Consider the following 13653-nt stretch of genomic DNA (forward strand, 5'->3'; position numbering starts at 1 on the left):
CATCACCACAGTAGGTCTCATTATTACTGAAACACTCAAAATAACTGATATGGTTTGGCTCTGTGTCCTCACCTAAATCTCATGTGGAATTATAATCCCCACATGTCAGGGGAGGGCCCTAGTGGGAGGTGATTGGATCATGGGGGTGGATTTCCCCCTTGCTGTTCTCGTGATGGTGAGTGAGTTCCCATGAGATCTGATAGTTTAAAAGTGTGTGACACTTACCCCTTCACTCTCTCTCTCTTTGCTGCCACCATGTGAAGTAGGTCCTTGCTTCCCCTTTGCCTTTTGCCATGATTGTAAGTTTCCTGACGCTTCCCAGTCATGCTTCCTTTTCAGCTTGCAGAACTGAGTCAGTTAAACCTCTTTTCTTCATAAATTACCCAGTCTCAGGTAGTTCTTTATAGCAGTGCGAGAATTGACTAATACAATAACCAACCTCCTCCTCACTAACTCTACTAGAATTCAGATAAACTTCTATGTAATTTTGTAGGCCTGTGCATTCTTTTAACTATTAAAGCAAACTTGACTTAAAAATAAATGTGTAGAAGCTCTAACTTGAGGAGTCAAGCTGTTCTATGTTCCACTGATTTACAAAATGTTTTCATTCTTATATTGACATAGGTCTAAAATCTCTTGGTCTAATAAAACAAAATATATAAAAAGGAAATATCTGGAATCCTACCTGTAACAAGAAAGCTGCATCTCCCAGCTCCAGCTTCATTTATGATGCTACAGTTATAAACCCCATAGTTTTCATTGGAAAGACTCTTCACAGGGTACTCTGTGTATTCCTGAGAGTCAAATTGACCCGTCCGTAATAATTTATTGCCCAAGCGCCACTCGTAGGTCAGCACCCGTATTGGATAGGCTCTCAGTACTCTGCAGCTCATAGTGACACTTCGATCCTGTCCTTGCCGGATTTCCAAGAATGCTGGTTCCACTGCAGGGGGATCTGTAGAAAAGATATGTAAAAACAGATGAAAGATGTGACTCGCAACAAGCTAAAAGCTACTCTTACTAGAAGAAGCCATTTTTAATAACACATGCAGCAACAGAGGAGGAGTGTAGGAGGTGAATGAAGAACATATTTAAGCCCAGAAATTTTAGCTTGGGCTGGGAAATTTGATTTCCTGAGGGTAGGAAGGAAATGAGCCTCCTTGCTTTACAGATGCATTTGCAGGTGAAACTACTAGCGCTGACTGATCCTTCTTACCTCTTTCAGCAAATTTTTTAAAACTTTCCTACTAATTCTAATATTATCAAACATTCCTTTTTTGTTTGTTTGGGGCCCTTTGTCTAAAAGTGGTAAGACTTCTTTTTTTTAATATGCAATGAAAAGATTCCTCTCTTCATTTACTTCATGGTCTGATACCGAAGCCAGCTATTTAAAAAGCTAATTTACAAAAGTGTATGAAAAATAATTCTACAGTGCTAAGTAAATAAGAAGTGAATGACAGCATGAGAGTTGACCAGGCAAGTATGTTACAAAAATGATACTCAGCTGTGTCTTCCAGAATGTACAGGAAATGGTCAGTTGAGTAAGCAGTAAGAGAAGGCATTCCAGGTAGAGGGATGGGTATATGCAAAGGTACAAAATCTGAAAACGAAGGGGTGTTCAGAGAAATGCAGATGGATTAGCATAGCTGATGTACAAAAGAAGACCATAAGCGCTGGGGGGGATATAAAGATGAAAAGAAAGAGACTCTATTCAAGGAATGCATTTTCTTGGCATTGAGGAGTTCTTCTAAAATTTCTAAATAAAGGATTTATATGATCAAATTAATTTTTTTTTTTTTTTTTTTTTTAGGAAAAACACTGTGGTAGACAGGAAAAGCATAAACCACAGAGGGAAGAGACAAGTTGCAAAAAACTTAAATCACTGGTGAAAGCCTGAACTAAGGTGAGGTCAGCGGGACCAAAAATGATGCCTTAGGCAATGAAGTGGATAATAGTGCCAGTCATGAAGACAGTGAAGAAAAGGAGAGGTAGATTGGTGTATGCTGCATATGTCAGTTTCATGACCTGTCAATCACAGATCCAGAAGCAGTGTTTCTTCATTTCCAAACATATGGGTAATGTTTTATTTTCTCTTTGCTGTTGATTTTTTGCTTAACTGAATTGTAGTCAGATAAAATAGTCCACGTTTTCAATCCTCTGAATTTGTTAACACTTGCCGTATGATGCAATATATGTATTTCTGTTCTGGGTGTGCCCGCTAAGAAGGAATAGTCTGCACTTCTGAAGTGTGATATGCATCCATTGGGCCAAGTCTAATATCGAGGAGTTGTCCAAATCATCTATATAATTGTTTATTCATTTATTTTTTGCCTACTTATTCCAGTTGAATTAATTCAGAAGCTTATGTTAAACTCCTCTTAAAAAAGTTATGTTTTAGATATCTAATTTAAAAAATTCTCCTTGTAGTTCTGCCTCCTTTTTGCTCTACCTGTTTTGAGGTTATGCTATTAAGTATATATGAATTTAGAATTGTTTTATGTTGTCCATGAGTTGAATATTGAATACTTTATCACTATAATCTCTTTTATCTCCAGCAATGCTATAACATGTGTGTGTGTGTGTGTGTGTGTGTATACACACACACACACATACACATATAGTCTAACATTATTATAGCTACATTGGCATTTATTTTGTTAGTATTTACATGTGATATTTTTCCATCCTTTTAATCTTATACTTTCAATATCTTTATAAGTATTTTTATCTTATACTTTCAGTATCTTTAAATTTTACAAGCATCTCTTTTAAACATCATGAGCTTATGTTTTATTTTTTAGGATTTTTTTAACTCTGTCAATCTTTTATTAACCCAGGGCACTTAGCACTTTATTCATTGACATTTACTGTAACTTATTTTGTACTTTTATTTGATTACATTTTTGTATTAAATTTACTGTAACTTATTATTTTGTACTATTTGTTTTCTGCTACTTTTTATCGCCTTCTTTTAGACAGATGGATTACATTATCATTCTGATCTTTTTGCTGCTGCTTCTTGAAGATTTACTTACTCTGTCTCTGTTACTCTGATTGTCTCAAAGCTTGCAACATGCATACTTAAGTTATCCAAAAACATCAATCAATACCTTATTATACTACTGAGGAAAACAATAATCTAAGGATAATTTGTTCCTTTTATTCTCATTCTAACATGTGTTACTGAGTCATGAATTTCAATCCTTTTTTTTAATAAAAAGTCTATTGTACATAGTCGGGCTTGGTGGCTCACGCCTGTAATCCCAGCACTTTGGGAAGCTGAGGAGGGCGGATCCTGAGGTCAGGACTTTGACACCAGCCTGGCCAACATAGTGAAACCCCGTCTCTACTAAAACTACAAAAAGTAGCCGGGCATGTGGCGTGTGGCTGTAGCCCCAGCTACTCGGGTGGCTGAGGGAGGGGAATCGCTTGAACCCGGGAGGCGGAGTTTGTGGTGAGCCAAGATTGCGCCATTGCACACCAGCCTGGGAAACAGAGCTAGACTCTGTCTCAAAAAAAAAAAAAAATTCTACAGTACATTATAATATAATATTGTATATCTATAGTATTTTATAAAATGTCCAGACATTTGCTAGCTTATTGGCCCTTCATTCCTTCTTTCATGGTAGACTTTCCATCTGTGACCACTCTCCTTGTGTCTGAAGTTATCATTTAGATCTATCATATCTTTAGTGAACTCTTTGATCATGATTTTCTAAAAAATATATTTTAGTTTGTGGGGCTGGGAAACCAAGAGCTCTTAACGCTATGCCCAAAGACTGACGTTCTCTATAGGACACCATACACGTGCAATAGTGCTGTGTTTTCCTGAGGAGATCCAGGACTTAGCCACTCACAGGCATGCAATAATCCATGATTAGTTATGTGGAGAAGTAAATAAAGGTCTCAAAGTACATGTATGTATGTATGTATATGTGTGTATACATGTATATATGTTATATGTACACATACATATATACACATATGTATATGAAATATACTTTTAATTTTTCATATGTATATGTGTATACACACACATATGTAGAATTTATACATATATAGATTTATACATATTATGTATACACATATACATATATGTACATATAAGTTAAAATACATATATATCTTTTAATATTTTATATATACACATAAATATAAGTTATATATACATATATGTATGTGTGTATATATCTAATGTTTTATATATACATATTTATATGCATATATATTTTATATATATATGTATATATACATACATAAAACATTAAAAGGTATTTCCTTGTAGTTTGGCAGGCTTTGTTTTTTCAGCGCATCATTATATAATTCCACTGTCTTCAGATGGCCATTGTTGGTGTAAAGAGGTCAACTCAAAGTCTCACACTTTGACATGAATGTCTTTTTTTCCTCCAGCCACTTTCAAAATATCTTTGTCATTGCTGTTCTGTAGTTTCAATATACGGTTTCTAGGGATGGGTTTCTTTTTACTTATGGGTTTGAAATTTGTTGGGCTTTTTTGTCCTTGCGAACCCTAAAACTTAAAGTTTAATAATAATAAAATTTAAAAAAAAAAGAAACTTGTTGGGCTTCTTAAATCTGTTAAATTTGGTGTCTTTCATCTGAGGTAATTTTGGAAAATTCTCATCATAAGCTGTTTAACACCTCTATTTCCTTCTTTATGTCCTTATTAGATGATCCTCTTCATTCTGTTTTTGATGTCTTTAAACACATTCAAATTTTCCACTTGTTGGTTTTTCTGTACTGCATTATGAATAAATTTGTCTGAGCTCATTCAGTTCATTAATTCTTTCTCCAATCCTATTTAATCTGCAAAATATATATTGTGTTTTTAATTCCAATAATGTATACTTCATTTATTCCTTTTCTGTGTAGTTATTTTGTATACCTGCCGCACTACTTTTTTGTATGTTTCCACTACCTGAAAAAGTAGTTAAGCTTATCTTCCATTTCTTTAAACAAAGTAATTGTTTTATACTGCCTGATAATTTATTTTTATTTTTTTGAGACGGAGTCTCGGTCTGTCACCCAGGCTGGAGTGCAGTGGCACAATCTCGGCTCACTACAACCTCTGCCTCCCAGGTTCACGCCATTCTCCTACCTCAGCCTCCCGAGTAGCTTGGACTACAGGCACCCACCACCACGCCCGGCTAATTTTTTGTATTTTCAGTAGAGATGGGCTTTCACCGTGTTAGCCAGCAAGGTCTCAATCTCCTGACCTTGTGATCCATCTGCCTCAGCCTCCCAAAGCACTGGGATTACAGGCGTGAGCCAACACACCAGGCGACTGCCTGATAATTTCAACTGAAGTTTTGAGGAAGTTTTTCTGTTGGTTTTCTTTCGAAGTACTGTATTCCTGTGTGTTCTCGATCAATTTTGATAAATTTGATTCTATGCTATTTATTGCCCTTTAAAAATATTTATAGGATTTTTTGATGACTAAAATGACGGTTTCTTTCTCCAGAGAAAATTTATGTCCACAGGCAACTATAGACATCACTGTCTAGGATAATATTTAAGTGCATGACTTAAGGCTAATTTAAATTATCAAGTGACTTGAATTTGAGCTAAAAATCCATATAAAGGTCAACTAGTGACTATAATTTCAAGAATGGATTACCACATCATCCCATCCTGTTCATTTCCAAGTTACACATTTCCTGCACTCCCTTGGGAGTGGGAATGTGTATATTGGGTTTACTTCTGCTTTACTCCTACCCTACAGATACAATCCTTTGAGTTCCAACTTCTTCGGAGACAGTTCTACCAACAGATCCCTCCCCTAGTGAATACTCTGGGTTTGAGGTTCAGCACCCCTTGCCCAAAGATGCCATCAGAATTGAAGCTCAAATTTGTCCATGTTAAGCAAATACCCTCAAGGCAAATGTAACTTCATTGTACTTCATTAAATTTCACAAAGTATTTTTCAAATAAACATTTTAAATGTTTTTAATTTTACAATATTGTCCAGAATTTTTAGTTGTTTACATTGGAGAGGTTTTACATAATATTTTGTCTATTACATGCCTAGAAACATGTATCTAATTGTCAAGGGAAAATATGGATCTGAAACTCAGAAGAAAGGGCTGACTGAAGGTTACAGTTATTAACACAGTTCAGAGTAAGTATAGACAAAAATAAGTAAAATGACAAATATGGACTTTACTCTTGAATATAATCACTTACAGGGTTAGAGAAAAATAAAAGCTTTTAAAGGACAAAAATCATAAACAATCAATGAGATGTGGGGATCCAGAGTGTTGTGTTACAAAAATTAAAGGAGCTGCATGTTTTAGAGAATATGAGTTGTCAAAAGTACCAAATGCTATCAAAAAACAAGTTAAGACTGAAGATATGTAAAATATATATTTTTTCTTTGACAAGTTTAGTACCATTAAGGAATATAGTGAAAGCATTTTATTCTGTGTATTATATATAATTTGGGTTTGGGGTATGTGAATTGATGGTTAAACTGTAGAAATAATGAGTGATAACTGTTCAAGAACACTGTCCATGATTTTAAAAGGTAATTATTTATGTTGATTCTACCTTAAAATATATTAGGAGCTTATAAATTTGTCCCTATATCCACTACCACTACCATTATTTCTCACATCGATTACTACAAATTCCCTGCAGTAGACTCGTGATAGGTCAATGTACTTCTTTTGTTCTCTCATTCTTCTGAGATTTGTCAAATGTGTGTTTAACAGAAAAATCAGCTCGTGTTACTTTCCTGTTCAAAAAACTTTATGGACTCACCCCTGCTTGCTATTCAGGACTTCCAGGTCCTGCAATTTCTGGCTCTGGCCATATTCTCAACTATTCTTGTCTTGATGACTATCTCCCAAACACATAAGTTTTCTTCTTGTTTCTCCATGACAAGCCTTTTGTAGACTTTAGACCTCTAATTTGTTCTTTCTGCCTGAGATGTTCTTTCCTTTGGTCTTCAATAGCTGGCTCATTCTCATCATTCAGATTTTACCTCTTTAGGAAGCCTATCTTTGATGACAACTTAGTAAAGTAACTTCTCCTATGGTTTTTATTTATCATTGCATGTATTTTCTGCATAGCTTCACTATTTGTTCATATCTTGTTTATGTAAGCTCCATTACAAAGGGACCAAAAATTCTCCAATCATTGTTGCACCCCATGTGTCTGTCACAGTATCTGTCATTATAGTTGCTGATATATCATTATTCATTGAATAAATGAATACATGAGTGGTATTAAAAGGGTGAAGATGTAGACATTATCTTCAAAATTCCTCCCATCAAGACCTGCAGTTTATGTTCATTTCATTAAGTCTGGATGGGCTCTGTGATTATTTTCACTATTAGAACACAGAGCAGAAGTGATGCTGTGCCAATTTCTGGGACCAGGGCACAAGTGTCTGGCAGTTCCACTTCCTATCTTTTGAAGTACCCACTCTGGAAGCGCTGAACCCCATGTAAAACTTCAATCTTTCTGCAGAAACCATGTGAAGAGGTCCAGAGACAATATGGAAAAGGAGAGGGCAGAGTTAACTTAGACTTCCAGTTGTCCCTACCAAGGTTCCAGACACATGAAACCATCTTGGACATTAGAGACCAGATCAGCTATCCACTAGTTAGAATTACTATGATTACATATAATAAAATGTAGTTCTTTTACGCTCTGAAGTATTGGAGTAGCTTGTTACACAGCAAGAAATAACTGAAACAGATGCCTTCTATCCTTCAAAAGTCAAGAGTCCGACACTATGAGTGGAGTCAAAAGGACAAGGAGGCAAAACATTAAGGCCTAGTTAAAGGGACAGTCTAAGCTGGTTCAGGAAGGAAAGAATTCAGAAGGAAACTCATGAGGGAAGACAGCCGACAGATTGACTTGCTAGAACTACTTGAAAACCTGAAAAGCAAATACATGGAGAACAAAGGCGTCTGGGAGCCAGAACGTTTCAGTCAATGAACAGGATACTGTTGCAATTTAACAGCGCACAGGCAGAGAAGTTTGGAATGATTACAAAATCAAAGATAGGTCCATTGGAATGTAATACTGAAGTGGAGATTAATGATACTAGAGTCAAATGCTAATAAGTTAAGTGAATACAGTCTTTGCTCTCAAGTTATATTTGTATTTGCCTAACAAACCTAAACGTGTTTGTAGCTATTTTTTTCTTCTTATAAAAGGAGAAATTTCCTTTTAAGTGGAAGAGGTTATCAGTGTAATTAATTATACCTAATGGGAAAATATCCCCAAATATATATTTACTTTTTTAAGATGACTTTTGTGAGAATTCTTTGAAAGTATCCGACCTAATCAGTTATTACCAGCAAAGGGGGTTTTTCTAGACTCTCTCTCTATGTGAATGTCATTTGTCCACACCTGAAAGATTCAGCCCATTCAATTTTCAATGGCCTGTAAGGAAGAATGATAATGTTGGGTTAAAATTCTTCAAACATAGTCTATTTTCATAAAGTTTAATAGAGTCTGAGTTGCAAAGCATCCCTAAATTAAAGGCTATTTAAAAGGCCTTTTATTCAAAAGATTGCCCACACTACTTTGATTCCAGGGTAGTTTCTTCACCTCAAAAAAGCTAAGTAATATGAAACCAAGCACACTCATTATAGTGCACTCAAGTCTGTCAATGGAAAATTTCTCCTGATAGATGGTTCATTTTAAGCATACTAGCTATTAATAGTTGGACATTTCATTCTTTGGAATATCCAGTGAGAAGGATAGGCCTTGCAGTTATGATGAAATGTATAGTGTGAAAATTTCGAATATGACGAAAGAAATCTTCAGGTGTTAAAAAAAAGTTAGAGCTCACTATTCTGATAGAATCAGATTTTTTATGGCATAAAATTTACTCAGAATGTTTTTATGAAGTATTTAACATGAAGGAAATGAAATATATAGGAATATTATGAGAAAAATCTACTTAGCATATTCTGAAATGCTTAAAAGTAGGATTTCTTAAGAAAAGTAGGTGCCTGTGTTTTGTTCAATTAAAATATATGATTCTTATAATATACTATTATATTATACAAGTTTTGTCACTTATACTAAGATAGCTGGTTAAAAAGTCTATTTATGAAACGACCACACTACATGTATACTAAAGGATGACGATTATAAAAATAAAGATTGTATTTCTTGACACTGAATATTTACTAAATGCTAGATACTATGTTAAGATATTCACACAGATTATCTTTTTATAACAATAACCCATTTATAGAAGATAAAGAGAAGATGAACAGAAAAATTAAGCAAAGTTGCCCAGCTAAAAAGTAGCAGACTGAGGAATCAAACAAGGCAATCTGACTTCAGAATGCATGCTCTTAAAAACAGCCTATGTCACATTATTTCCACTTGCAGATACTACCAGTGGTCCACAAATTAAATTTTCATTTATTAATTAGGCACAGGAAGAGATGGACAACAATAACTAATAATAAAATAGAATGATTATAATAATACACAGTAATAAAAGTGACGTAAATATAGTCCCTCCTCTTCTCTCTTAAAATACTATAATAAGGAAAGAAGCTGCAGATGCAGGGAAAGAGTGAGTGACGGACCCCCAGGGCTTCACAACCCCACCAATGACTTCAATAATCCTAAGCATGAGAAAACCCCTTGACTCTCTGGGGGCCTCCAGACTAACACAGAAAGCTGCCTAGATACTATGTAGAGGAATTGCTCCAGAGAAGGAACTCATTCTGGGTCCCACATGTTTCTGAGCCCTGAGCAGGTGCAACATGGTGCCATTCTGAGACCTCAGTCCTCAAAGAACTGCGACCTGCCCTGGGGCTAACACCACCTGTGGCGCAGCTGGCCAAGGTGGAACGCGGGAGGCTGGGCACTTTCACACACCCTGAAGGCAAATCTCCCTGATGCTGATGCTGCAGGCTATTGTGGGACCAAGACAAGGGGAGATCACCTGCCCCACAGGTGCCTGCCTAAGCTGCTCCCACTGACAGTGGTTCCACCCTCTCCAGAGACAGGCTCACAGTCCAGCAGGCCAAAATCCCTGAAGGTACATGCAAAAATCCCCAACAAAATATTACCAAATAGAATTCAGCAGCACATCAACATAGTACTGGACGTCCGAGCCGAGCAATTAGGCAAGAAACAGAAATAAAAGGCATCTACACTGAAGAAGATGAAGTCAAAGTGTCCCTCTTTGCTGATGACATGATCTTACGTCTAGAAAAATATAAAGACTTCATTAAAAAATTCCTAGATTTGGGCCGGGCACGGTGACTCACACCTGTAATCCCAGCAATTTGGGAAGCCAAGGCGGGTGGATCATGAGGTCAGGAGTTCAAGATCAGCTTGGCCAACATGGTAAAACCCCGTCTCTACTAAAAATAAAAAAGCAAAAATTAGTTGGGTATGGTGGTGTGTGTGTGTAGTCCAGGCTACTTGGGAGGCTGAGACAAGAGAATTGCTTAAACCCGGGAGGCAGAGGGTGCAGTGAGCTGAGATCATGCCACTGCACTCCAGCCTAGGAAACAGAGCAAGTCTGTCTCAAAAAAAAAAAAAAAAAAAATCCGAGATTTGATAAATAAACTCAGTAATATTGCAGGATACAAAATCAACACATAAAAATCAGTAGTGTTTCTATATACTAATAATGAACTAGCTGAGAAAAAATCAAGAAAACAATCCCACTTACAATAGCTACAAAAAAATAGGAATAAATTGTCCTTGCGATAATTTGCTGAGAATGATGGTTTCCAGCTTCATCCATGTCCCTACAAAGGACATGAACTCATCATTTTTTATGGCTGCATAGTATTCCATGGTGTATATGTGCCACATTTTCTTAATCCAGTCTATCGTTGTTGGACATTTGCGTTGGTTCCAAGTCTTTGCTATTGTGAATAGTGCCGCAATAAACATACGTGTGCATGTGTCTTTATAGCGGCATGATTTATATTCCTTTAGGTATATACCCAGTAATGGGATGGCTGGGTCAAATGGTATTTCTAGTTCTAGATCCCTAAGGAATCGCCATACTGACTTCCACAATGGTTGAACTACTTTACAGTCCCACCAACAGTGTAAAAGTGTTCCAATTTTTCCATATCCTCTCCAGCACCTGTTGTTTTCTGACTTTTTAATGATGGCCATTCTAACTGGTGTGAGATGGTATCTCATTGTGGTTTTGATTTGCATTTCTCTGATGGCCAGTGATGGTGAGCATTTTTTCATGTGTCTGTTGGCTGCATAAATGTCTTCTTTTGAGAAATGTCTGTTCATATCCTTCACCCACTTTTTGATGGGGTTGTTTTTTTTTCTGTAAATTTGTTTGAGTTCATTGTAGATTCTGGATATTAGCCCTTTGTCAGATAAGTAGATTGCAAAAATTTTCTCCCATTCTGTAGGTTGCCTGTTCACTTTGATGCTAGGGAATTGAACAATGAGAACACTTGGACACAGGAAGGGGAACATCACATACCGGGGCCTGTTGTGGGGTAGGGGGAAGGGGGAGGGATAGCATTAGGAGATATACCTAATGTAAATGACGAGTTAATGGGTGCAGCACACCAACATGGCACATGTATACATATGTAACAAACCTACACGTTGTGCACATGTACCCTAGAACTTAAAGTATAATAATAAATATATATATATACATATATATATATATAAAATAGGAATAAATTTAACAAAGGAAGTAAAAGATCTCTGCAAAGGCAACTACAGAACTGGTGAAATAAATTAAAGAGGACACAAACAATTGGAAAGACATTCCATTTTCATGAATAAGAAGAACTGATGTCATTAAAATGATTCTACTGCCCAAAGCAATCCATAGATTCAAAGCAATCCTTATAAAAATGTCAATATCATTTTTCACAGAATTAGAAAAAAACAATCCTAGAATTTGTATGAAACTAAAAAAGAGCCAGAATAGCCAAAGCAATCCTAAGCAAAAAGAAGAAAGTTAGAGGCATCATATTACCTAACTTCAAAATATAATACAAGGTCATGGTAACAATAACAGCGTAGTATTCATATAAAAACAGACATAGACCAATGGAATGGAATAATGAGTCCAGACATAAATCCACATATTTTCAGCCAACTGACATTCTGTATAATGCCAAGAACATACACTGGGGAAAAGATATTATCTTCAATAAATGGTGCTGGGAAAACTGAATACCCATATGCAGAAGAAGAAAACTGGATGCCTATCTCTACCCATGTACAAACCCAAGATGGATTAACGACTTAAATGTAAAATTTAAAACTATAAAGCCAACTAGAAAACAACACACGGGAAACACTTTAAGACATCAGTCTAGGCAAAGACTTCATGGCTAAGACACTGAAATCACCGGCTAGTATAACAAAAATAGACAAATGGGACTCTATTAAACTTAAAAGCATCTGCACAGCAAGGGAAACAACAGAATGAACTGACAACATGCTGAATGGGAGAAAATATTTTCAAACTATTAATCTGACAAAGGATAATATCTAGAATATACAAAGAACCCAAATAACTCAATAATTTTTTTAAAATCTCATTAAAAGTGGCCTAAAGACATAAATAGATATTTCTCAAAAGAAGACATTAAAATGGCCAACAGGTATCTGAAAAACTGCTCAACATCACTAATCATTAGGAAAATGCAAATCAAAACCACAATTACCTTACCAATCACCTTACCCCAGTTAGAATGGCTATCACTAAAAAGACAACAAAACAAAACCAAATAAAACCAAAAAACAGATACTGGTGAGGATGCAGAGAAAAGACAATTCATACACTACTAGTGAGCATGTAAATTAGTATACCCACTATAGAAATCATTACGACAATTACTCAAAAAAACTAAAAATAGGACTATCACAATCCACCAATTCCACTGGATATTTATCCAAAGAAAAAGAAACATATATATCAAAGGGATACATACCTGAATTTGCACATTTATCACAGCATGATTCACAATAGCAAAGATATAGAATCAACCTATGTGTCCGCCAATGGATGAATGGATAAAGTAGCATATGTACGCAATGGAGGAATATTCAGCAGTTAAAATGAATGAAATCATGTCATGCAGTAGCATGGATGAAACTGGAGGACATTATCTTAAGTGAGAAAAGACAGTCACAGAAAGATAAATACCACATATTCTCTTTCATACGTGAGAGATTAAAAAATTAGATCTTATGGAGATAGAGTATAGATAGATACCAGAGGCTTGGAAGGTGTATGGGTGGGAGGAGGGGATAAAGATATGTTGATTAGTGGGTACAAATATACGGTTAGATAGAAGACATAAACCCCAATACTCGATAGCAGATTAGGGAGAGTATAGTTAGCAACAATGTATTATATAATTAAAATAGCTAAAAGAGAGGTAAATAGTTAAAGAGGTAACCAGCTAAAAAATAGCTAAAAGAGCTATGTGTTACCTACACATGGAAATGATAAATACTCAGGATAATGAATAGCCCAGATACCCTGACTTGATCATTACACCTTCTATGCAAGTAACACATCTTCACATGTACCTAACAAATATGTAAAATATATTGTTATCAATACAATTTTTTTAATCCTGTAGTGCTTTTGGAACACTGTTGACTTTGGGTTGTCGAAACAATGGAAAGTAAAACCTACTG

General features: G+C 35.8%; 1 protein-coding gene across 3 annotated transcripts in view; it reads right to left on the minus strand.

The window, feature by feature from the left end:
- The window catches only part of MDGA2 (MAM domain containing glycosylphosphatidylinositol anchor 2), an 832668-nt gene that overhangs the window by 107792 nt on the left and 711223 nt on the right, over positions 1–13653 (minus strand). For all 3 annotated transcript variants that reach the window (XM_030813906.1, XM_003263751.4, XM_030813910.1), the window contains one exon: positions 686–955. In XM_030813906.1, the coding sequence (XP_030669766.1) occupies positions 686–955 (270 nt within the window). The remainder of the gene's footprint in view (positions 1–685; positions 956–13653) is intronic.

The sequence above is a fragment of the Nomascus leucogenys genome, chromosome 1a, assembly GCF_006542625.1.
Source record: "Nomascus leucogenys isolate Asia chromosome 1a, Asia_NLE_v1, whole genome shotgun sequence".
Classification (NCBI taxonomy): domain Eukaryota; kingdom Metazoa; phylum Chordata; class Mammalia; order Primates; family Hylobatidae; genus Nomascus; species Nomascus leucogenys.